Source organism: Protopterus annectens, chromosome 2.part1, assembly GCF_019279795.1.
Source record: "Protopterus annectens isolate FY-2018-M chromosome 2.part1, PAN1.0, whole genome shotgun sequence".
Classification (NCBI taxonomy): domain Eukaryota; kingdom Metazoa; phylum Chordata; order Ceratodontiformes; family Protopteridae; genus Protopterus; species Protopterus annectens.
The window spans coordinates 613,945,700-613,970,226 of record NC_056729.1 but is presented as its reverse complement, the minus strand read 5'-3'; the positions used below and the strand labels follow the sequence as shown (position 1 = coordinate 613,970,226).

The following is a 24,527-nucleotide window of genomic DNA, read 5'->3' as shown; positions in this document are numbered from 1 at the left end:
GGTGCCAAACAAATTGTCTTTGTTCAATGGTACGTCCAATAGTTTTGATTTTTACATGGTCTGGCAAGGTCTGTTCCTTAAGCCGCATGGCTTCTAAGTACAGAACCTGTGACTACTGCTCTGCAGGATGCATCTAGGGCGTCAAAGCCACATTGCAAGGTGTGTTTAGTAACGTGGCTTGCAGAATGCATAAGCTCCTGTAATTCTTTATTAGCTACACAAGCTGGAAAGAGAGATATTTTTTTGCTTAAGGAGTTCCATAGTATGTTGCTGGTATTTCAGCATGTGTAACTGACTTAATACTCTAATGGCAAGAGTTGCAGAGGTGTATACTTTTTTACCCAATCTGTCTAAAGCTTGGGAATCCCTGTCCGAGGGGGTGGGATTCTTAGCTGTGGTTGCTTTTATTCCTTTAGGTCCGTGAGTAATGACCTCTGGGTCAGCAGTAGGATTTTTGATGAGAAATTTGTGTGAGTCAGGGACTCTGTATACCTGTCAGGCTTCTTGAGAGCAGGTGGAAGGGTGTCGGGGGTTAAACTGTATTCCATAAAGGCATCATCCACAACATCCAGGACAGGAGGAATGGCTAAAGGTCTGTGCTGTGATAAATCTAAGAATTCCCCAAGTCTCTTTTTGGACTGAGGATAGTCCTGACACTCCCATTGGAAATGTTCTCTTAAAATATGTAGGGTTTCACCAAAAGAAAAATCCTCTGGAGGAGAGGCAGAAGGAATGGATTCCTCTGCATCTGAATCCTTATAAGCAGACAAGGGTTGCATGTCTTCATATTCAGAAACCTCAGAGTCATCGAACTCCTGGTCAGATAAAACTGCTGGGGACAAGTCTCTCTTGGAAGGGGTAGGCTGGCTTCCCCTAATAAGCATGATAAGGTTTCCTGCCATTTTAAGCATTTGAGATTGAGGCATGAAAGCAGGTGCTGGAGCTTGGGTAGTCTGGTTTTTAGGTATAGTTCGTACCCTGGGCCTTAAACTCTGCAGTCTTAGAACTGAAGACGTGGAAGAAATCATCGGTTTGTGTCCAGTATCGGTAGTGTGAAGAACTTCCTCGGAAGGCATTGCCTGCTCAGCGGCTCCGGACCCATCCAAATTAGACACCATCCGCAGGATCCTTAGTTAAGGAAGAGTCTCGTGGCATACTGGACTCTGAACGGGTCTCCGTAGCGGCCTACAAATCCACAGAGGCTGGCCTCAAGGGCTGTGAAAGTGCCACACTGAGGACTGGTGACTAGCTTAATGGAAGTGTCGTCAGCAGGACCTGTGCGGTCTGTCGCTGTCCTTATCCTTACATTTTTTTCAGAAGATCGATAGTCTGATAGCTTACTGAAGCCATTTCGGAATACAGAGATAGAGAACGAAAATATTTAGCTACAATAAGGGCCCAATGACTTATAGTTCTGGCGTTGAACAAAGCACAAAACTGACAGCAAGGAACGTTGTGGTTTGGGCCTAAACAGGTGATGCAGTAAGAATGGAAATCTCGGTGTGGTACTTGCTTTCCACAGGCGAGACAATTAAGTTTTACTGACATCAGTTAGAGCAAGAAAAAGGATCCCAAATGGGGTACTTAGCTTTAGAAGACTTCAATTTGGAAACAAACTCTGGTAGTGGCCGACTGGCACTTGTGCGAACTGCTTCTACTTCAGGCTCCTTGGCAGGAAAGACTGATGTAATGGCATTGGCTGCCTGCTTTTATACCACTGACGACTTGTCAGTCCTGGATGTGACAGCAACCATTGCAGAAATACTAAGCCTCTGGTATTTGGGCTGACTGAGGGCTACCCTTGGCAGGATAACCCAAGTGTGATGACTGCAAGAGTGAAACACGAAGAACATCTAGTACTATAACTCCTCAATGAGAGAGAGACCCATGCTCAAACATATGTAGTCTAATCCTAAGCAACAGTCTGTATTGATACTGCATTAATATCAGTCCTGGAGTTCAGCCGAAAAATTCATGCTATTCAATGTTTTCCAAACTGTACCAGTGTGAGTCCAAAAACACTTTTCTGTAACTGAGTAATCTTTACCAAGACTGTGTTTTAATTAGACCAGACACTTGTGTGTGTACGTGTATGTATGTGTGTGTATTGCCTGTGCATGTTCAACTCCTTCCCATCTTCCATTACCCCACAATGAATGACTCTCGCTGTTATAAGTTTGTAGCTACTCAGTAGTGTATCCCTGTATTCCCGTTACAAGGATGGACTGAAACGTGACCTGAATTACCCTAAGAATTAATGTAAAATACCTTCTGTATTAAATATGCAAAGAATATATTTTTATATTTGTACACTATTTGATGGCATTACTGTGTTCATGAAGTTAAAATTAATGTATGCTGCTCTGTATGATGCTTACTACCTTTCCACTGTATATAATGTCATAGTTGTGTGTACAGAGGAGTTGTAGTCTTGTAAGTTTGTATGGATCTTTTTTCCCCCAGGAAAATGGGTTCCGTTTGACGCAGACGGGCGCTCCCAGTAAACAGATGTCAAATTAAATAAATATACTGTGCTTGGAAAAAGGTGCTATGGCTGAATTGTGCAATATCTGACCCCTGTTAATGGTTACATTTTCTGGTACTGGTAGCCCTTTGTGTGTGTGTTGGGGTGGGGGGGCAGGAATATGCATGGCCTGTTAATTTGAAGGATCATTGTAAACTTCAAGTAAACAAGTGTCTAGGTTCTGTAGGTTATAGAATATTTGAGAAATACAGAATATGTAGTTGCCACTGCAAATTATATGCGCATCAAATGCCTTTGGCAGTTCTTTGAAGAAAGTCAAAGGATTATTTAGAGGTGAAGGGCAGTACAAGCGTGCAGTGGGTAGTGTCACCTCACAACAAGACATTCCCTGGTTCGATTCTTTGTTTGGGTACTTTCTATGCAGAGTCTGCATGTCCTCTGTGCTCGCTTGAGTTTCTTCCGGACGCTCAGGTTTCCTCCCACATTCCAAAGATGTGCAATAGATGGATTGGCCACTCTCTCTAAATTGGCCATAAGTGTGAGCATGTGCGACTGCGGTGTGGATGAACTACCGTGGCAGGGAAAACCTTGGCTGTAGATTGTCACTGAAGTGACATCCTGACCCCATGTGCAAAAATGGGGAGGGGGCTGTGGATGGATAGAAAAGTATAAGGTCTCTTTCAGACTCTGCCATTTCTAGGTCAGAAGAGAATTCAAAAGTTTCAAGCCATTTTAGTTTGAAATTTCTCAACAGTTAATTTGCCAAGATAAAAGCATGTCTAACAGTACCAGCATTTTGTTTGCCACATTTAAAGCTCCTTTACAAATGTGTATGGACTAGAAATATGGGAGAGAAATTAAAACTCTGTGCTTGTTTGAAGTCTTTGTAGTGGTACAGTGACATGCCAACCAAGTTATTTCCATGTGTGGTTAGGCCAGTTTGAGGTTTCACAGGCACATTTGGAATTGCTCTTTCAAACCACATTTCTCGTATCTTTAACTTTGCTAATCCTTCTTGTGTTTTCACATTGGTTGCCTAGTAAAACAAATGAGAAGTTATGTACCTACCATAACGTTCCATGTTAGTTGTCTTCTCTCGCCTTCTTTCTTGCTTGATGGGTTCGGAGCCGATCCTCGGCTCCACTCATCACTTGCTAAGCTCGAGAGTCACTTTTACCAGCTCGAGGCAGCCCCATATCCCATGATGCAAGGCGGTATGTACCCAGATCTCGTTTGTTGTCTATAGGCAATAACACATAGCATAAAAACTTCCCAAAAGGAAGAAAGAAGGCAGAGAAAAAGCCTGAAGGATGGTTATGGAGGACCAGAACTGAATGGTCTTAATAAACATACTTCCATGTAGAGAGAAAAAGGTCTGTCCAGGCCAGGGGGAAGGAGGGAGGGTCGCAAGAAAGAAGGCGAGAGAAGACAACTAACATGGAACGTTATGGTAGGTACATAACTTCTCAATGTTAAGTTGTCAATCTCGCCTTCATTCTTGCTTGATTGGGACCGCGTCCCTAGCACCTCTATCCTGGGTGGCTCAATGGAACAGACTCTTGAGAACTGTAGAGCCAAAACTGGCTCTGTCCTGGAGGCCAAATCCAATTTGTAATGAGAAACAAAGGTATGAGGAGTGGCCCAAGTGGCTGCTGCACAAATAGTGTCTAATGGAAGTCTAGCTTGAAAGGCTGTGGAAGTGGCTAAGCTTCTGGTTGAATGCGCTTTAGGTTTCGAGCACAGCTGTTTTCCCCTGAGCTGATAAATTTCAGAGATGACAGAAGAAAGCCATCTAGATAAGGACACCTTTGAGACGGGAAGGCCTTTTTTGTTATCGGCATAAGAAACAAAGAGCTGATCGGATTTCCTGATTTGTTTTGTTCTGTCCAAATAATATCGGAGTTGGCGGTGAACATCAAGATAATGTAGCTTTTGTTCCGATCTGTTTGAGTAGTTTGGGAAAAATACAGGAAGGTCAATAGACTGATTCAAATTACTCTGAGGCAATCTTAGGCAAAAAGGTCTGATTAGTTCTCAATGATACTCTGTCTTTGTGGAAGACCAAATAGGGGGGACGAACAGAGAGAGCATGAAGTTCAGATACCCTCCTAGCCAGCCGATGTAATAGCAACCAGGAATAAAGTTTTCCATGAAAGAAATTTCAGGGAACATGAAACAGCTGTCTCGAAGGGAGGAAGAATCAAGGATGTCAGCACTAAATTTAGGTCCCATTGAGGAGGAGGACTCCTGATTGGAGGTTTCAGGAGAAAAATTCCTTTTAAGAAGGCTCTACAAAGCCTGTGGGACATAATGTTGTGATCTGCGAACCCGACATGAAAGTTCGAGATAGCAGCCAACTGAACTTTGACCGTGGAAGAAGAAGAGCCCGCGTGAAAGATTTCCGCTAAGAAATCCAAAACTGCTTGCACTGGAGCAGTAAAAGGATCAATGTTTTTAGCTTTTGCCCAACAAGAAAAGCGCTTCCACTTGCTGGTATAAAGTAGAGGATTTTAGGGAAGCTACTATGATGTCCCTAACAGGATTAGAGATCCTAGGAAGCCTGGCTAAGGAAGGAAGTGGAGCAACCATGCTGTGAGGTTGAGAGAGGGGATAGACCGGTGCAGCTGACCCGATTGGTGAATCAGAAGGTCTGGTACTGGGTCCAGATGCCACGGCTGCACCAAAAGGTGGCGATGGAGGAACGGGAACCAAATCTGTCGAGGCCAATAGGGAGCAATGAGAATCATTTTGGCTCTCAAAACGGTGGCTTTCTGGAGTACTTGTGGAATCGGCGGAAAAGGAGGAAAGGCATAAAGAAGTCCCTGGGGCCAATCCTGGGTTAGAGCATCTCTGGGGGGGATGGCCTGGCAGTGGGAAGAGAGAGAAGAAGTCTGGGCATTTGCTGTTTTGGGGAGTAGCAAAAAGATCGCAACATGGGCGGCCCCATTCTAGAAATATCTCCTCCACTATAGATTGAGAGACCACTCGTGAGGCATGAGAATAGCTCTGCTCAATCTGTCTGCCAAAATGTTGGTTTTCCCAGGGATATGCGTTGCTACCAGAAACCGATGAGAGGAGATCGCCCATTGCCAAAGTCTGAGAGCTTCTCGACACAAGGGGTAGGACTTGGTTCCGCCCTGTTTGTTGATATACCATACTACAGACATGTTGTCTGTGTGAACTGCAATTGTTCCCAAGGGAAGAAAGTCGTTGAGGGCTTGCAACGTTAAAAGCACTGCTCTCATTTCTAGGACATTTATGTGCAGGTGGTATTCGAACGGTTGCCACGTCCCATGAACCATCCTGCCCTGATAATGACCCCCCCCACCCGATCAGGGAGGCGTCCGTAGTGACAGTGGCTACCGGGGCCGGGGGTACAAAGGGTCTGCCTTGGTGAATCTGGGGAGAAGTAATCCACCATGAAAGATGATTTCTGCAAATTTGTGTCACCAGTATTTGGTGACGCATCGGAAGTTGTTGGTAAGACCATTGAGTGAACAACATCCACTGAAGCAGGCGCATATAGAAGCGGGCCAGGGGAAGAAGGGTAATGGCCGCAGCCATGAGGCCCAACACCTTTAGAACCATTCTGGTTTGTACTTTCTTGCTGGCTAGGATGATCCTCACGTGACTTTGTATATCTAAGATTCTTTGGTCTGTGAGGGTTGCTGACATCCGAACAGTGTTTAAGTTTGCGCCTATGAAAGTAATAGACTGGCAGGGCAATAAGGAGGATTTTTCGTAGTTGATCGAATTTCCCAATTGAGTGCAAAGATTTATAGTGTAATCCCTGGCTTGAAGAAGTTGATGCCTGGTGGTGGCTGAAAGGAGCCAGTCGTCGAGGTACGGAAACACCTGGAATCCTTGACTCCTCAGGTGAGCCGTGACCACTGCCATACATTTGGTGAACACTCTGGGGGCTGTAGTGAGACCAAAGGGCAGGGCTCTGAATTGGAAATGACTGGACCCCAGCCGAAAGCGGAGAAACCTTCTGGAGCGTCTGTGAATTTTTATGTGATGGTACGCATCCTGAAGCTCTATTGAGCACATCCAGTTGTCCTTCTCTAGGAAGGGCAAAATTGACTGAAGTGTGACCTTTCGAAATCTTGTCTTTCTCACAGACTTGTTGAGTCTGCTGAGATCCAATATTGGTCTCCAGTCTCCCGTCTTTTTGGGGACCAAAAAGAATCTTGAGTAGATTCCGGGCTCTGAATGGTCTGTTATAACTGGCTGAATGACTCTTTTTTTGTAGAAGTTTTAAAACTTCTAACTCTGCAATTTCCCTTAGACCGGGTGGTACATCTGGAAGGGAATTTGAGTGAGAGAAAGGACTTTCCTCGAAAGGAATTTTGTAACCCTCTGATATGATCGACTGTACCCATCTGTCTTGAGTGAGGGAACGCCAGGCTTCTGGGTACCGCGGTAGTCTTCCCCCGACTGCCTCCAAGGATGGACAGTCGGGCAACATCTCAGGGATGCTGAAAGGGCTTGTCAGAGAGAGAGTCTCTCTGCTTCCCTGGTTTTGTGGACCCTGGTTTTGTGGACCCCCTCTGCCTCTAGAGCGGCGTCTGTTATTGTTACCCCCTCTGCCTCTAGGGGTAAACTGACCACGTGTATCCGGCGTGACTCCTTGGGATTTGCGGAACCACATCTTGCCACCCTTCTGTCCTTTAGGGTAAGGTCTAGAAGGAGTGGAAAAACAGACTCCTACGGCAGAAAGAGTCTTGCCGTCCTGCTCACACCTGGTCAATGTATCCTTCACTTGAGGGCCAAACAAAGCTGACCCATCAAAGGGAGAGTTTGTGAAGGACGCCTTGAAGGGATCTGCAAAATTACAGAGTCGCATCCAGGCTTGGCGTCTAAGCCACACCTGTACCTGCGGCCCTACTCGCTCCATCTGCTGCATATGATATCAGTCTCATGGAGGAGTTAGTAATAGAATTAAGGGTTCCTAGCTGCGAAGCAATTTTTTGTTGAGCCCCTGCAGCTGTAGGATCCTGTACTACTTCACCTAGCTCCTTAAGGATGTCCCTTTGGAGTCTGGTGAAGTGACATAAGTAGTTCAGCGAACGCATAGCAAAGGTCGCTGAAGAGAACATCTGCTTACCATACCTATCCATGGTCCTAGAGTCCTTATTAGGAGGATGGACAGGTACGGAAGGATCTGCAAGTTCCTTCTTAGTGGCAGCCGCCACCACCATGGCATCAGCAGGGACGCCTTTTGTAAGGAATAGCTTGTCCAAAGGGGCAGTAATAAATTTTGACGGCCTCCTAGGAACTGGCTCTACAGAATCAGGAGCAGCCCAAGCCTTTCGAGCAATAACCTCCATGAGGGGGTCGAAAGGCGGAGACACCGAGATCCAAACGCCTCTAGGTATACAGACTCATCCTCAGAGGGATTATTGGAGGGCCAGTTTCCCCTCTGTTTTAGGAGTTCTAGGATGTCTGAAAAGGAGACATCCTCAGAGGGGGATCTTGGGGATCCCTCCGACTCATCTAAGTCGGTATCTGAAGTGATAGACTCAGGGGAGTCTATATGTTTCCTCTTACAAATCCTCTTGCGCGGAGGATCTCCTGACTGATCAGGAGAATCCTCGGAAGAGGGGGCTATTCCCAGTGGGGAAACCTGAGGCGGAGGATCTCTGGGTCCGGGAGCAAGAGAGATGGCAGAGATATCGACAGGCACCGTAGAGGGAGGAGCTAAGGGAACAGACTGCTGGCTGAGTCCAGTGGCCAGCACACTCTTCATCACCTCAAAGGCCCCCCTCCCAGGGAGGTCCAAGAGAACCCGTTCCGAAGAAGCAGGAACTCCAGGGCCCACCGAAAAGGAAGGCTCCGAGGCAGATGTCGGAGCCAAGCTCACAAAGGCCGAGGCTCCAAGGGGAAGAGTGGGGTCGGACAAGGGTCCGATGCCACTCACCCCCTCGGAGGAGACCAGGGAAGCCCGACCACCGAATCCCTCTAAGGAAGGTCTCGAAGAGGAGATAAGAGTAGATGCTGAGGGAGCAGAAGGGGGGGGGGTATCTGCCCCTCAGCAGAAACTATTCCCGAAGACTCCAGCTCCAAACTCTGAGGTAGAGTCGAAGGAGGAACTACAAGAGGGTGTGGACTAATAGTCGTCTGAGACGGACTATGTAGCATCTGGGCCAGTGCCTGTGATTTCAATAATCTACTGACCACCCTCTCCAAATCATGGTCAGAAAGCCTGGATGACCTGGAAGATCAGCTCCGATGGCTCCGTTCCGAGAGGAGAGGTGAGGCCGGAGCCGAGAGTATCGGTTCCAAGGAAGGGGACCTGGACCTCTTCCTCGAAGGAACCATCGGAGCCGACGAAACCATCGAACCAGTCGGAGCCGAGGACTTTTCGGCACCGACAGAAGGTCTCGATGCATCGGCTCCAGCCGGAGCCGATACAGACATAAAAGTAACGGTGTCGGAGCCGGTCGGCACCGACACCGAAGCCCGAGCCACATGGTGGTCGGAGCCAGTCGGAGCCGACACCGATGTGACTGAACCAGTATCGGCACCGATAGCCATTGGTGCCGAAGGTTTATGCAAGCTAGGATCGGCTCCAGCCGGAGCCGATCTCGACTCAGTCGTAACCGAGGCCGCAGGCTTAGACACAGAAGACTGGGCCTTGGAAGACTTCGAAGTCTTTGTCGGAGCCGACTTAGCCGGAGAGCCCTCCAGCTTAAGACCCCTTAAAATCAATTTATTTCTCCTCTCCTGCAGGACTCTCTGGCTGAAAGAATGACAAATCGCACAGGAGTCCTGCAGGTGGAGAGGTCCCAGGCAATATAAACAAGTGTGACCGTCTGTCAGAGACATCTTCTGACAGCACGAGTCACACTTCTTAAAGCCTGAGACCCTTTCTTTGGACATAGTTGTACACAAGCAGTACACAACAACACAGTCCCAATCAGACAACTAAAGTTATCTAAAATATAGTGACTAACCTCTCACCCACACACACCCTGACAGGGTGGGGGGGGGGATGGGAGGGAATGAAGGCCTGACTAAAAAAAGGGGAAGGAAATATAATTTTAGTCAGAAAAGGGCTTAAAACTAAATAAAACAGAAGGTATTCTAAAGAAAAAAGAACATTTTAAATTTTTGGGGCAAAAAGTAGTAAAATACTAACACTTACCAGGAGCTGGCAAAAGGAGGACCTCATAAGCGAAGCGGCAAACGAGATCTGGGTACTTACCACCTTGCATCATGGGATATGGGGCTGCCTCGAGCTGGTAAAAGTGACTCTCGAGCTTAGCAAAGTGCCGAGTCGGAGCCGAGGATCGGCTCCGAACCCATCAAGCAAGAATGAAGGCGAGATTGACAACTTAACATTCATAGTTATCTCTGTTAGTAGCCAAATTAAGGCTTTCTGTGAACTGTTCTTGTTGCCAGGTTTATGCAACAATGACTTTAAGGAACAGAAAATGAGTTTCAAAAGACAAACTGAATGGGGTAAAACACAACATTTTGGCACTACAGCATTTTTCAATCATTTTCTCCATCTGAAATCCAGTTTAATCCCCTGTAGACTAGAGGCTGGTCCCAGATGATTGTATGACAAATGTGTAGTAGCTCCTCTTTGTTGTAGTAGTGGGAAGTTGCGCAGGTCTGCTCCAGATGCATGCCCCCCAAACCTAACCTTAATTTTCATTTTTCCTTGGTGGTTTGCACAAGCTGGGACTCGCAAAATACCACTAACTGACCACTGCTATTCTATGCATGTCCATAGCCTCACTGTGGGGGTTTGTGTGTGCTTATTCCCATCCTTCCTGCTTTGCTGCAATACCCATTCGCTGCTGGGTGCCAGTAATGCAGCATGCTGATCTGTCCCCCCCCCCCCACCACCACCACCAATATGATTGAACTGGCATTTGCTGCTAACTTCTATCAATCCAGTCCAGTTTCTGTATTGACCGGGCTATAACTTGAGCCTGTTTTTATAGTTTGGGCTTCATCTTTTTTTTTATGCTTGTGATACAAGCCTAAAGATGCAACAGAATGTTTAATTTCTTCATGATGCATCACTGCTGAGTAACCATAAACTTTCCCAACTGTGTAGAAAAATGATAAACTATCATTGCCGTTACAGTAGTAATGCCAAATCAGAAACTGTTTTTTAAGCAACAGGCCAATAGTGTATGCTGTTTTGTCAAAAAATTAGTTACCAAGATGTAATCTCTTGTATGATTTCTTTATTATAAATGTGCTTATTTGTAGTGGACATGCATTTAAATGCATGTTTTTCTCCCAACAGCAGTCAAGGAACAAATCTGTGACATGGAACTTAAATGAAAAGGTATACCTCATACTGTCTGAATTTGAAAAGAGTGGAATTTCTGTTATAAGACAAGTGATGTCTCTCTTATGGAAAGATACAAATCTTCAGCATTACCCTAAACTTAAAGATATTTACAGCTACTTTTACAAAGGTAAGAACATTATAGACAAATGCTTATGTATGACTTGTTTACTGAGGTCTTCCTGTGACATGGTAAGTCAGTTCTTTTGGAATGTCCCTGTGCAAAGTGAGCAACTAACAGAAATGGGCTGTTAGACTGGGATAACCATGTTTGCTCTCTTAGCCTATGCCTAAGTAGTAAATGAAATGAGACTAAAGCAAAACGCTGTTCCAAGTACAAGCAGCAGATGAGCTGGGCTGTTGTATGCAATTAATGTTTATTTTGGAAACTGAGTATGGTCTGCAAAAGTATGTTTATATACAGGTTTCATTATTCGGGTGTAATGAACAAATTCCATCTTATAATCCCCCAAATGTCAAAAGCTATAATGTAGAAAAAAGTGAAACCCGTGCTTCATGGGCTTTTGGGTAGGTTCTCCTGTCTTCCTATGACTATTGCTTTAAATCTCAAGCCCCCATGGTTTGTGTGTGAATTCATCCGCTTAGCTTGTGCTGGACAACCTCCATTAAAAAGATGCATGTAGCCACAGGATCCTGTTTAAACTAGCTGTTCACCAGTTTTTTTTTATCTGAAGTTACTAGGATATTAGTTGCAGAAAGCTGTCCACTTGTGGAGCCAAACTGCTATGCATAAGATTTAAGTACACCACAATCTGTTGTGCTTGAGAATAAATTGTGTATATATCCTAAATGTTATTCTGAAGCACAACATAGCAGATGTTCTTCATGTTTCACTGTTGCAGTCCTCACTTGTGGGTTATCCCTGCTCTGGTAGCCCTCTGCTGGCCTGAATACCAGACTCAGTTTTTCTGTGTCGGCTGCTGTTGCTTGCTGGCAGACGTCTGTGCTATAAAGGAAGGCAGCCGATGCCATTACATCATTCTTTCTTGCCGTGGAGCCAGTAGCAGAAGGAGTTTGCAAGTGTGCCGGTCGGTCGTTACCAGAGTTTGAATTACAGCTGAAAATGTCTAAAGCTAAGTACCCCGTTGGGTATCCTTTTTTCTTGCACTAACCAATGTCTAAAAATGTTAACTGTCTTGTCTGTGGAAAGCAAATGCCAGACTGAGACTTCCATTCATACTGCATCACTTGTTTAGGTCCAGACCACAACATCCCCCGTGGCCTGTTCTGTCCCCTGTTAAACGTGAGAACCATTCAATGTTCATCAGGTTACACTGCTGCAGTCATTACACTTGGGTTATCTGCCATCAAGCGGTCCCGCAGTCTGCCAGAGTTCCAAAGTCTTGGTCCGACGTCTGTTGATGTCGCTTCTCCCTGACGTCAGAGCGCCAGGGGTATACAAGATGCAGCAGATGCCATTTTCTTCAGTCTTTCTGGCCGCACGGTGCCCGAAGCAGAAGCAGTTCGCAAGTGCCGGTCGGCCGACTCCTGAGATTTTCAATTCGAATTTCAGAACCGAAGTCTTCTATAAAGCTAAGTACCCCATCGGGGAAACTTTTTCTTGCCTCAGACCGATGTCAGTAAAAAGTAATAATTGTATTTCTTGTGGGAAGCAAATACCTCATAAGGATTTTCATTCTTACTTTATTCCATGCCTAGGCCCAGACCACAACGTCACTGGTTGTCTGTTTTGTGCTAGGTTTAACAAGCGCACTATTAAACGTCAGTTTGATTTTGCCCGACATTACTTTGGCAGAAAATTCAATTACACCATGCCGTCTGAGCAACCGACAGGAATGCACAAAAAGCGCAAAGACAAGGACAGGCATCTGAGACCCAGACCTGATGACGAGGCCTCTGCTAAGGCCAGTCTCCGGTTTTCAGCGAGGTGCCTTCGCAGCCCCTGACGACCGCTGCTTTAGAACCACAGGCTGCCTCAGACTACCACGCAGAGATGGCTGGGCCTCTGGATACTCTACCTTTAGGCCTTACCGAGACTATGCCTTCAGAGGGATCCGGAGAAGTTGAACAGCCCTCAGCTGCAGAGGGTGTATTCAGACAGACTACACTAACTATCAAATCTTATGCTAAGTCTAAAACTCCTTTAAAAATAAAGAAGCCAGTACAGCATTCACCAGGACAGGCCCCCCATGCCTAAGAAACAGATGCTCAAAATGGCCGAATACTTAATTACTCTGATCAGGGGTTCCCATCCCCCTCCTGATAAAAGGTCTAGACAGGATGAAGACCATGACTCATCTGACCAGGTTTCCATTTCCTCGGATTCCTCAGCAGGTCAGGAATACTCTTTACCCCCATATGAGGATTCTGATGCTGAAGAATTTATCCCTTCAGCCTCTCCTCCAGAGGATTACTCTTTTGGGGAAACCTTGCATACTATGAGGGAACATTTTCACTACGAGGGCCAGGATTACTCAGAATCCAAGAAAAGGCTGAGTTCCTTTTATTGCCTCAGCACAGACCTCTTGCTATTCTGCCAGTATTAGACATTGTGGATGATGTGTACTCTGAATTTAGTTTAAATCCTGATTCTTTACCTCCAGCCCCAGTCAAACCAGACAGATACTAGAGAGTCCCTGACTCTCTCAAATTTCTTTACAAAAGCCCTGTTGCTGACCCAGAAACCATTTCCCAGGGTCCCAAAGGGGTTAAGGCCTCTACAGCTAAAAATCCAGTTCCCTCTGTTAGGGATTCTAGAGCATTAGACAGATGGGGAAAGAAAGTATACACTTCTGCAACTCTAGCAATGAGAGCCTTAAATTGCCAGTTTCACATGCTGAAATATCAGCAATACTTGATGTCTCAGTTAAAACAAAAAATGCTTCCAAATTCAGAGCTCCCTGACTATAAGGAAATGCAGGATTTATTGCATGCAGCAGAACAAGTGGGCAAACATACTTTGCAATTTGGATTTGATTCATTAGAAGCCTCTTGTAGAGCAGCAGTTACAGGGTCTGTCATCCGTAGGCATGCTTTGTTAAAAGAACAAAGTTTACCTGATCATGTTAAAGCAAAATTATTGGATGCACCTTTAAAGCAGGATGTTTTATTTGGAGTTAAAGCAGTAGTAGTATTAAAGAAAATGGAGGATAAGGCAAAATCTATGCAAACGGTGAAGGATTTTTTACAGGTTCAGACCCCTCGTTTTAGCAGAAATTGGCCAACTAAAAACTGGTCCTTTCTAACTACAGGCAGACCTCAGAGGGGCAGACAGATGCCCAAGAGGCAGAGGTCAGCCACAAGGTTCTTACAAGCCCCGCCAATGGGGTACTTCAACCCAGAAAGAAGGGGAAGACGGGCCACAACCTTATAGGAAACCGTCCCAATGACTTCCCCCTCCAGCTGCCAAGCACTTCTATCTTGGCAGCTCCCTTGGGAGGAAAACTAGCACTTTTTGCACACAATTGGCATATGATCACCCAAGACAAATGGGTTCTAAATATTGTATCTCAAGGTTACAGGTTCCACTTTCACACTTTGCCAAGGCTAAAAGGAATGCCAAACCTGCCACCAAATAAATGGGCAGAGGCTCAAAAACAAATTACAGCATGTATGGACATGAGAGCTACTCAAGAGGTACCAACACAGGAGCAAGGACAAGGATTTTACTCGAGACTCTTTCTGGTCCCCCGAAAGGACAAAGCCTGGAGGCCTATTCTGGATCTTTCTGCTCTAAATACTTACCTGGAAGTTCCCAAATTCAAAATGTTGACACTGCAGCAGCAGCTTCCCATGCTGGGCAAGAAGGCTTGGCTAGTAACTGACCTCAAGGAGGTATACCTGCATGTCCCTATCAGACAAAATTGCAGAAGATACCTCAGATTCTTAGCAGGTTCAACACATTACCAATTCTCTGTACTGCCCTTTGCTTATCTACTGAGCCCAGGGTCTTCACAATGCCTGGCACCAGTAATTGCATTTTGCAGACAAAGGGGAATTCAAATATACCCATACTTGGACGACTGCCTTGTTCAAGCAGAAAGCAAGGACATTCTTCTAAAGCATCTGGCATTTGTAAAAAGCTTGTCAAGTTGCCCTAGGGTACACAGTAAATGAAAAGAAGTCAAAACTAGTGCCCTCGCAAGAGATATTCCTGGGTGCCAGCTTAAATACAACAGCCCAGATGGCTTATCTCACGCCAGACAAACGAGGACAACTGACTCAATACTTTCAATTGATGGCAACAAAAACCCAACTCCCTGCAAGAAAAATTCTGCAGGCCTTGGGGTTCATGACATCTTGCATACTACTAATTCCATATGCCAAACTGCATATGAGGAAGTTACAATGGTATCTGAAAAGCGTATGGACTCAACACTGTCACAGTTTGGAAGCAATAATACTGCTCATCCCCTGCCTTCAACAGGAGTTTCAATGGTGGGCACAGGCATGTCACCACAATAAGGGACAGCCTTTTACTTTACCCACAGCCAGGTAGACAATAACAACGGATGCATCGGATTACGCCTGGGGAGCACGCATGGCAGGACAATGTATCCAGGGCAAGTGGACCACAGACCAAATACATCTCCACATCAATCAAAAAGAGATGCTAGCTGTACAAAATGCCCCGACAGCTTTCAGGGACCTTCTGCATCCAGGACCATTGCTACTAAAGGCTGACACCACAGTTGTGGTACATAAGCAAGGGGGCATGCATTCCTACCCCCTATGCAGACAAGCAATGACTTTGTGGAATACAGCACTGACCTATCAAGTTCAACTGCAAGCACAATTCCTGCCAGGAAAGAAAAATACACTGGCAGACAACTTAAGCAGAAATATCATGGATCCTCATGAGTGGAAACTAAATCCACAAGTATTCACAATGATAACTCCGAAATAGGGGAGCCCAGACGGATCTTTTTGCCTCCCCGCTGAACTGCCAACTACAGAAATTCTGCACAAGGAAGTACCACACACAAGCGTGGAAAGTGGACGCCCTATCATTCAGTTGGAAAACACTAAAAGTTTATGCCTTCCCACCACTGACTCTCCTAGCAAAGGTACTCCTGAAAGCCAGACTAGAGAGGCCACAAATGATCCTCATTGCTCTGGACTGGCCACGACAGCACTGGTATCCAATATTAAGGAACATGGCTCAAGGCCCAGCATGGATTTTACCTCAAATACCTCATCATCTGACTCTGCAAAACAATCAGATCCTGCACAGCCAGCTCAAAACTTTAAATGTGGCTGCATGGCAGATTACTTAACCAGTCAGCACTCCTCTCTAAAGCTGTTATGAATGTCATTTTGGAGGCCAGGAGGCCCAGCATCAGGAAATCTTATTCAGAAAAATGGAAAAGATTCTGCGCCTGGAACCAGGCTCAAGGACTAAACCCTCTTGTCCCAAATATTCCTCAGATATTACAATACTTAGATGCTGGACAAAGGCCTTTTCATTTATTAAGATCCACGCCTTTCCTATTTCAGCTCATTACAACACGGATCCTCATATTTTTTCACATCCATTACTAAGACAATACCTCAGAGGGGCTAAAAACATAAGACCGCCCCGGAGAGCACCAACACCAACTTGGGACCTCAACTTTGTGTTGGAAAAACTTACTCTACCACCTTTTGAGCCAGCCATTTCAGCAGAATTAAAATTTTTGTCATGGAAAACTGCTCTGCTGCTGGCAATAACTTCAGCACGGAGAGTCTCAGAATTACAGGCACTAATGAAAGTGGAGCCTTTCATCATTTTTCATCAAGACAGGGTTTCCTTAAGAACAAACCCTACCTTTATGCCAAAGGTGGTATCCAGTGTGGCTCTAAGCCAAACCATTCACTTGCCCACTTTTTATCCAAACCCCCAGAGTAAAGGGGAGAGGCTTCTTCATTCATTGGACATACACAGACAGTTACATTTCTACTTGGACAAAACAAAAGCTTTCAGAAAATCTGAGCAACTGTTTGTACCCTATGCTGCAGGATCACAGGGAAAGACCATTTCAAAACAGACCATTTCAAAATGGGTAGGACACTGTATCCGTTTCTGCTACACACAGCATGGAAAAACTGTGCCTAGTAACATTAGGCCTCATTCTACCAGGGCTACAGCCACCTCAGCAGCCTTTCTTAGAGGAGTACCAACCGAGGATATTTTGGAAGCTGCAACTTGGAGTTCAGTGCACACCTTTACTAAACATTACCACTTGCCTCTATACTCCAAATCCAGAGCTGGCTTTGCCACTGCAGTTTTGCCAGGGCCTCATAGCCACTCCTAACCCTATATAGACCCAGCCACCCAACCTCAGATTTGGGATTCAACCCAAGTGTAATGACTGCAGCAGTGTAACACGATTAACATAGTACAGTTTTGTACCTACCATAAATGTAGATATTCGAGTGAATACACTGCTGCAGTCCAGGTTACCCTCCATCCAACCCCACTTTCTTAGCTGGGACTTATACCTCTCTATCCTTTACAACCTATGTGGTGTATTTGCTTGTAGCTATAGGTATTGTTTCTTATTTTACCTGTATGTGTTATTAGCAATATGTATTGCCTACCAATTTGGGGGCACCTGACATCTGGGGCAAGAAAAACTGAAGAAAATGGCATCTGCTGCGTCTTGTATACCGCTGGCGCTCTGACGTCAGGGAGGAAGCGACAGCAACCAACGCTGGACCAAGACTTTGGAACTCTGGCCAACTGCGGGACCGCCTGACGGTAGATAACCCAAGTGTAATGACTGCAGCAGTGTATTCACTCTAACATCTACATTTATAGTAGGTACAAAACTGTACATTGTAGAGCTCTTTTGGTAGCCAGGTATTTTCATCTTCCGTCTTCGCATTCCAAAATGGCATCTGCAACAAACCATAGACCTTCCAAAAAAATTAAGGCTAAAGGTAGACACGAGACCACACACGGCTAAGCCTTCCGACTCCACCGCTAAGCAGGTCGTCCGTTCTCTGGAATTTAGTGAGGTGCCTTCGCAGCCCCTGATGGCTGATTTTGATACCTTTGCAGGCCTCTACTCAGACCCTTCTGGAGTCCGGTATGCCGTGGAAATCTTTAGTGTACTGAGCTTTTGATTGTCTCTGCCTTGGTTGGGTCCAGAGCCACGACACAGGCACCAGCATCCGAGGAGGTTTATTCACACTACCAAATCTAGACAAAAAATTATGTTCTCTCATCAGACTAAAGTTTCTCTCAGAAAAATGGATACTCTTAGGCCGAGAGGCAAGGCAACTCCTAGGAAAAAATACCTCTAGCCACCATTTTACCCCTGCTCCACCACCCCAAGCTCAAAAGCTTTAAAATGGCGGATCTTATCACCCTTATTGGGGATGGTCAGGCCGCACCTTCTAAAAGGAAAAGGGACCCTTCCTGTGAAATACTGACAACAGGATTCTGAGGAGTCTGATTTATTCAGATTTGGAAGAGGAACAGCAACCTGTTACTGCTTAGGATTCAGATACTGAGGAATCCATCCCTTCTGCCTCCCCACCATAAGACCTTTCTTTTGGGGAAACCCTTCACTCCCTCAGGGAACATTTCCACTCTGGATCCCAGGACTTCCTCAGCCTAAGAAAAGACTGTTTCTAGACCTGCCGCAGCACAGACCCTTGGCCATCCCGCCTATCTTACAGGTGGTTGATGATGTCTTCCAGGAATCTAGCTTAAATTCTGACTCCCCCTCACCTGCTCCCAGAAAACCTGACCGGTTTTACAGGGTACTGGATTCTCACAAATACTTGTACAGAAATCTTGCTCCAGACCTCAAGGTCATTACACAGGAATCAAAAGGAGCTAAGGCTAGTTCTGCAAAGAATCCTACTCCTGACAAGGACTCCAGAGCTCTGGACAGATGGGGTAAAAAAGTACACAACTCTGGAACCTTAGCTATCAGAGCATTCAACCGCTAGTTCCACATGTTAAAATATCAACAGCACACTTTGGAATTATTAAAACAAAAGATTTCAGCCTTTCTTGACTGTGCCAATTCTGAAGAGTTAGCAGATTTACTGCATTCTACTTGTCCAGTGGCTAAACACTTTTTACACTGTGGATATGACGCCCTAGAAGCTTCTAGCAGGGCAGCAGTGTCAGGATCTGTCTTTAGGAGACGTGCATGGTTGAAGGAACAACCTCTCCCTGATCATGTCAAATCTAAAAATTACCTGATGCACCCTTGGATAAGGACCACTTGTCTGGAGTAAAAGCAGAAGAGGTGCTTAAAAAGATGGAAGATGAAGCAAAAATCTATGCAAACAGTAAATAATTTCCTTCAGGTACAACCTTCTAGGTTCCGCAGAAATTTTCCCTCAAAACAGTGGTCCTTTCTTGCACCTAGCAGACAGGAGCAAGGTAAGCCCTGCAGGGAGAGACTTCTCTGGCAAAAACTCAATGACTCTCTCTCTGCCCCCCCCGCCCTCTTTTCACTCGCCAAAAACTAGGAGGAAAGCTCTCCCTCTACTAAGAGAATTGGCTTTCTGTAACAAAGGACCAATGGATATTAAAGATCATTTCTCAGGTATACAAATTCTCCTAAAAACGAACTCTGAATTCCAAGAGGGTACCCAGACTTGCCTTTAAATCAGTGGGCAGAGGCATTAAAATAAGTCCAAACTCTTGTATCTTAAGGGGCAGTAGAACCTGTCCCCCTCAGACCAAACAGGCAAAGGCTTTTATTCCAGACTATTCCTTGTTCCCAGAAAAGAGGGAACGTAGTGCCCCTTCCTGGATCTATTCATTCTGAACACCTTCCTGGCGGTCCCCAAATTCAAAATGCTAACTTTGCAGCAGCTGCTACCTATGCCGACAGAAAATGCCAGGTTAGTTACCCTAGATCTAAAAGATGCCTACCTCCACATCCCCATAAGGGAATCTTGCAGGAAATACCTTTGCTTCAGAGCAGGCTCACAGCACTTTCAGATGTTTTGTGTTTCACTGTTGCAGTCATCACACTTGGGTTCCCCTGCCGGGGTAGCCCTCAATCGGCCCTAATACCAGAGGCTTAGTATTTCTGCGTCAGTTGCTATTGCTCCAGGACTGACGTCAGGTTGTCAGTGGTATAAAATCAGGTAGCAGATGCCATTACATCAGTCTTCCTTGCTGAGGAGTCCGAAGCAGAAGCAAGTTCGCACGAGTTCCGGTCGGCCGCTACCTGAGTTTTCATTTCCGAAATTGAAGTTGAAGTCTTTTAAAGCGAAGCACCCTGCTGGGGATCCTATTTTCTTGCTCTAACCGATGTCAGAAAAAGTTAACAGTTGTCTCTCCTGTGGAAAGCAAATACCACACAGAGATTTCCATTCTTACTGCGTCACCTGTTTAGGCCCAGACCACAACGTCCCTCGCTGTCTATTTCTGGCTTTGTTCAACACCAGAACTATACGTCGTCTGGCCTTTTCGTAGCTAAATACTTTCGCTCTCTATCTCCGTATTCCAAAATGGCTTCGGTAAGCCATCCAACTACCGATCTTATGAAAAAAAAAAAGTAAGGATAAAGATGGCACAGGTCAAAAACTGCCGACGACGCTTCCTGTTAAGCTAGTTCGTCGGTACTCTGTGAGGTGCTTTCGCAGCCCCTGATGCCCGCTTCTATGGATTTGCAGGCTTCTACAGAGACCCATTTGGAGTCTGGTATGTCGCAAGATTCTTCTTTGACCAAGGATCCTGTGGATGTCTCTACCTTGGATGGGTCCAGGGTCCAGAGCTGTTGAGCAGGCACCAGCTTCCAAGGAAGTTCTTCGCACTACTGATGCTCGACACAAGCCGGCTTCTTTCATGTCTTAAGTTCTTTCTAAAACTTAAATTTCTAAGGCTCAGGATACAAACTGCGCCTAAAAAAACAGACCACCCAAGCTCAAGCACCTGCTTCCATGCTTCAATCTCAAATGCTTAAAATGGCGGAAGACCACCTGCTTATTAGTGGAAGCCAGCCTACCCCTTCTTAAAAAAAAAAAAAAAAAAAAAAAAAAAAAGTCCGATGACTGAGGTTTCTGAATATGAAGACATGCAACCCTTGTCTGCTTATGAGGATTCAGATTCAGAGGAATCCATTCCTTCTGCCTCTACTCCAGAGGATTTTTCTTTTGGTGAAACCCTACATACTTTAAGGGAGCATTTCCAATGGGAGTGTCAGGACTATTCTCAATACAAAAAGAGACTCTGGGAATTCTTTGATTTACCGCAGCACAGACCTTTAGCCATTCCTCCTGTCCTGGATGTTTTGGATGATTATGGAATCCAGTTTAACCCCTGATACCTTTCCACCTGCTCTCAGGAAGCTTGACCGGTATATAATGTTTATTAGGTATACAGTGTCCCTGACTCACAAATTTATTTTCAAAAATCCTATTGCTGACCCAGAGGTCCTCTCCCAAGGACCTAAAGGAATAAAAGCAAGCACAGCTAAGAATCCCAGCCCCTCGGACAAGGATTCCTGAGCTTTAGACAGATGAGGTAAAGTGTACACCTCTGCAACTCTTGCCATTTGAGCACTAAATTGTCAGTTCCACATGCTGAAATACCAGCAGTATACTATGGAACTCCTTAAACAGAAAATATCTACCTTTCCGGCTTGTGCAGAAAATAAAGAATTACAGGAGCTTAAGCATCCTGCATACCAAGTTACTAATCACACCTTGTAATGTGGCTTTGACACCCTAGAGGTATCCTGCAGGGCAGCAGTCACAGGTTCTGTACTTGGAAGGCATGCTTGGCTTAAGGAACAGACCTTGCCAGACCATGTCAAATCAAAACTATTGGATGCACCATTGAACAAAGACAATTTGTTTGGGACCAAGGCAGAAGATGTCTTAAAGATGGAAGAAAAAGCTAAATGTATGCAGATAGTTAGACCTGTTAAAGGTCCAACCTCTGAGGTTCAGTAGGCATTGCCCCTCCAAACACTGGCCCTTTCCGGCCCCCTCAAGATCAGCTCAGACAAGACCTAGGGGAAGCAGACCCCCCCCCTCCCCGACAGTCCCAGGGAACGCAGAGATCTAAGCAATGGAGTTCCTCCACTCCACCCCTTGCCTCTGCCCACCTGCTTATCCCCCAGGAGGAAAACTCTCCTCCCATGCCAAAAACTTGGGCCTCTTAACGACTGATGGGTCCTCAACCTAGTGTCTCAGGGATACAAATTTTATTTCCACACTATGCCAACCTCAAAAGGGTTTCTAGATCTTCCTCCAAACCAGTGACCGGAGGCACAAAACCAAATCCATTCCTTGCTTTCCATAAGGGCAATGCAGCCTGTTCTTGCAGACCAAGATAGGCTAAGGTTTTTGTTACAGACTGTTCCTGGTACCCAGATAAGAGGGCACCTGACACCCAATCCTCAATCTATCTAGTCTAAACACCTTCCTAGTGATACCAAAATTTAAAATGCTCACCCTCCAGCAGTTTCTTCCTATGCAATCCAAGGATGCCTGGTCAGCCACCCTAGACCTAAAAGGGGCCTATCTACACATCCCAATTAGGGATTCCTGTAGGAAATATCTACGTTTTAGAGCAGGATCTCTGCACTTACGGTTCTCTGCGCTTCCCTTTGGCTTATCCACTGCTCCCAGAGTATTCACAAAGTGCCTGGCTCCAGCCATTGCTTTTTGCAGACAAAGGAATATTCAGATTTACCCCTACTTAGATGACTGCCTCATTCAAGCAGACAGGAAAAGCCGTTACAGCACCTGACCTTTGTAAAGGACCTACTTATCTCCCTGGGGTTTATACTATAAATGAAAAGAAATCCAAACTAGTACCCACTCAAATTGTATTCCTGGGAGCAAGCCTGGATATACAGCATCCCAGATGGAATTCCTTACTCCAGAAAAATAAGCCTATGTGGCAGGCTGCTTCTCTCAATATTCTCTCAACTAGCCACTAGAACCCAGTTATCTGCAAGGAAAATCCTGCAAGCTCTAGGGTTCATAACATCCAGCATTCTACTCATTCCATATGCCAGACTGCATATGAGTCAACTTCAATGGTACCTAAAAAGCCTTTGTTGTCAACACTCTCAGGACCTGGAAACTATCATACCTCCCTGTCTAAGGAAAGATTTTCTTAGGTGGACAGCAGCATGCAACAAGAAGGGCCTTCCCTTCTCACAACCGCATGCCGCCCAGACCCTAACCACAGATGCATCAGATTATGCCTGGGGTGCACACCTGGACGGCATTCGGGGCCATTGGAGTCCAACCCAAATGCATCTGCACATCAACCAGAAAGAAATGCTAGCTGTTCAGCATGCTCTGACCGCTTTCATAACCCTACTCTCCCCGGGGCCTCTAGTAATCAAAACAGAAACACAACATTGATGTGGTACATCAACCAGGGAGGAACTCGCTCTTATCCCCTCTGCAGGCTCTCCATGAGCCTTTGGCACATGGCTTCAGCCATGCAAATTCACCTGCAAGCATAATTCCTGCCAGGCTCCCAAAACTCTCTGGCAGACAACCCAAGCAGAAACCTCCTAGACCCACACAAGTGGCAGCTAGACCATGGCACCACCCAGAAATGGGGCACCCCGAAGGTGGACATCCTTTTTCTCCCACAACAATCACCAGCTCAGCAAATTCTGCACCAGGGAACCTCACAGCAAGGCCTGGAAAGTGGATGCCCTATCGTTCCAATGGGTAAACCTCTCTATACGTTTCCCCCTCTACCTTTGCTTACATGGGTACTACTCAAACTAAGGGAGGAAAAACCGAGAGCAATCTTGATTGCCCCAGACTGGCCACACCAGCACTGGTACCCACTGCTGCACAGTCTGTCATCATGGCATCTACCTCAGATCCCAACTCTCCTGACCCAGCAGAAGGGAGAATTCATGCATCCACAACTGCAGAACCTGAACCTGGCAGCCTGGCTTATTCCCTGAGCTCTCCTCCAGTTGCCAGCTTAAGCAAGCAAGTCTTGGATGTTGTACATGAGGCCAGACACCCCAGCACTAGAAAATCCTATGCAGACAAGTGGAAAAGGTATTGCACCTGGATCCAGGTTAAAGGAGCTGAAACAGCACAGCCCTCTACCTCTCATCCCTGATTACCTAGCAGATCTACTACACAGCGGCCTATCCTATTAAAATTCGTGCCTCTGCCATCTCTGCTCATTACAGCACAGAGCCACCTCTCTTCTCACCATCTCAAACTGTTCTGAAGAGGGGCTAACAATTTAAGGACACCCAGAAGAGCGCCTACCATAGCTTGGGACCTTAACTTTGTGTTGGAAAAGCTGACTCTACCCTCTTTGAACCTGCAGCTTCAGCAGAGTTAAAATTTCTCTTGGAAAACAGCCTTGTGTCTGGCCATCACTTCAGCTAGAAGAGTTTCAGAGGTACAAGCACTCATGGCTGTGGAGCTCTTCATAATTTTTCATGCTGACAGGTTCTCCCTCGGGACTAACCCAACTTTCATGCCTAAAGTGGTGTCCTGTGTGGCTCTCGACCAATCAATTCGTTTGCCCACTTTTTCCCCCAACCCACAAAACTAGGGGAAAGGATTCTACATTCTCTAGATGTGCACAGACGGCTAAGATTCTGTGTGGATAGGACTAAGTCTTTTACAAAAACTGACCAATTGCTAGTCAGCTTTGCAGCAGGGGCAGAGGGAAAGGTCATAGCCCAACAAACTCCAAATGGATAGCACACTGTATACATTTCTGCTACAAATACTACTGGAAACCTCCTCCTAAGGGGTTCAGGATGCATTCCACCAGGGCAACCTCCA

General features: G+C 45.8%; 1 protein-coding gene across 1 annotated transcript in view; it reads left to right on the top strand.

Moving 5' to 3' along the window:
• The window catches only part of LOC122794877 (nuclear autoantigen Sp-100-like), a 1,817,621-nt gene that overhangs the window by 1,594,544 nt on the left and 198,550 nt on the right, over positions 1-24,527 (top strand). The window contains exon 5 of the mRNA XM_044063477.1: positions 10,752-10,926. Coding sequence (XP_043919412.1) covers positions 10,752-10,926 — 175 coding nt within the window. The remainder of the gene's footprint in view (positions 1-10,751; positions 10,927-24,527) is intronic.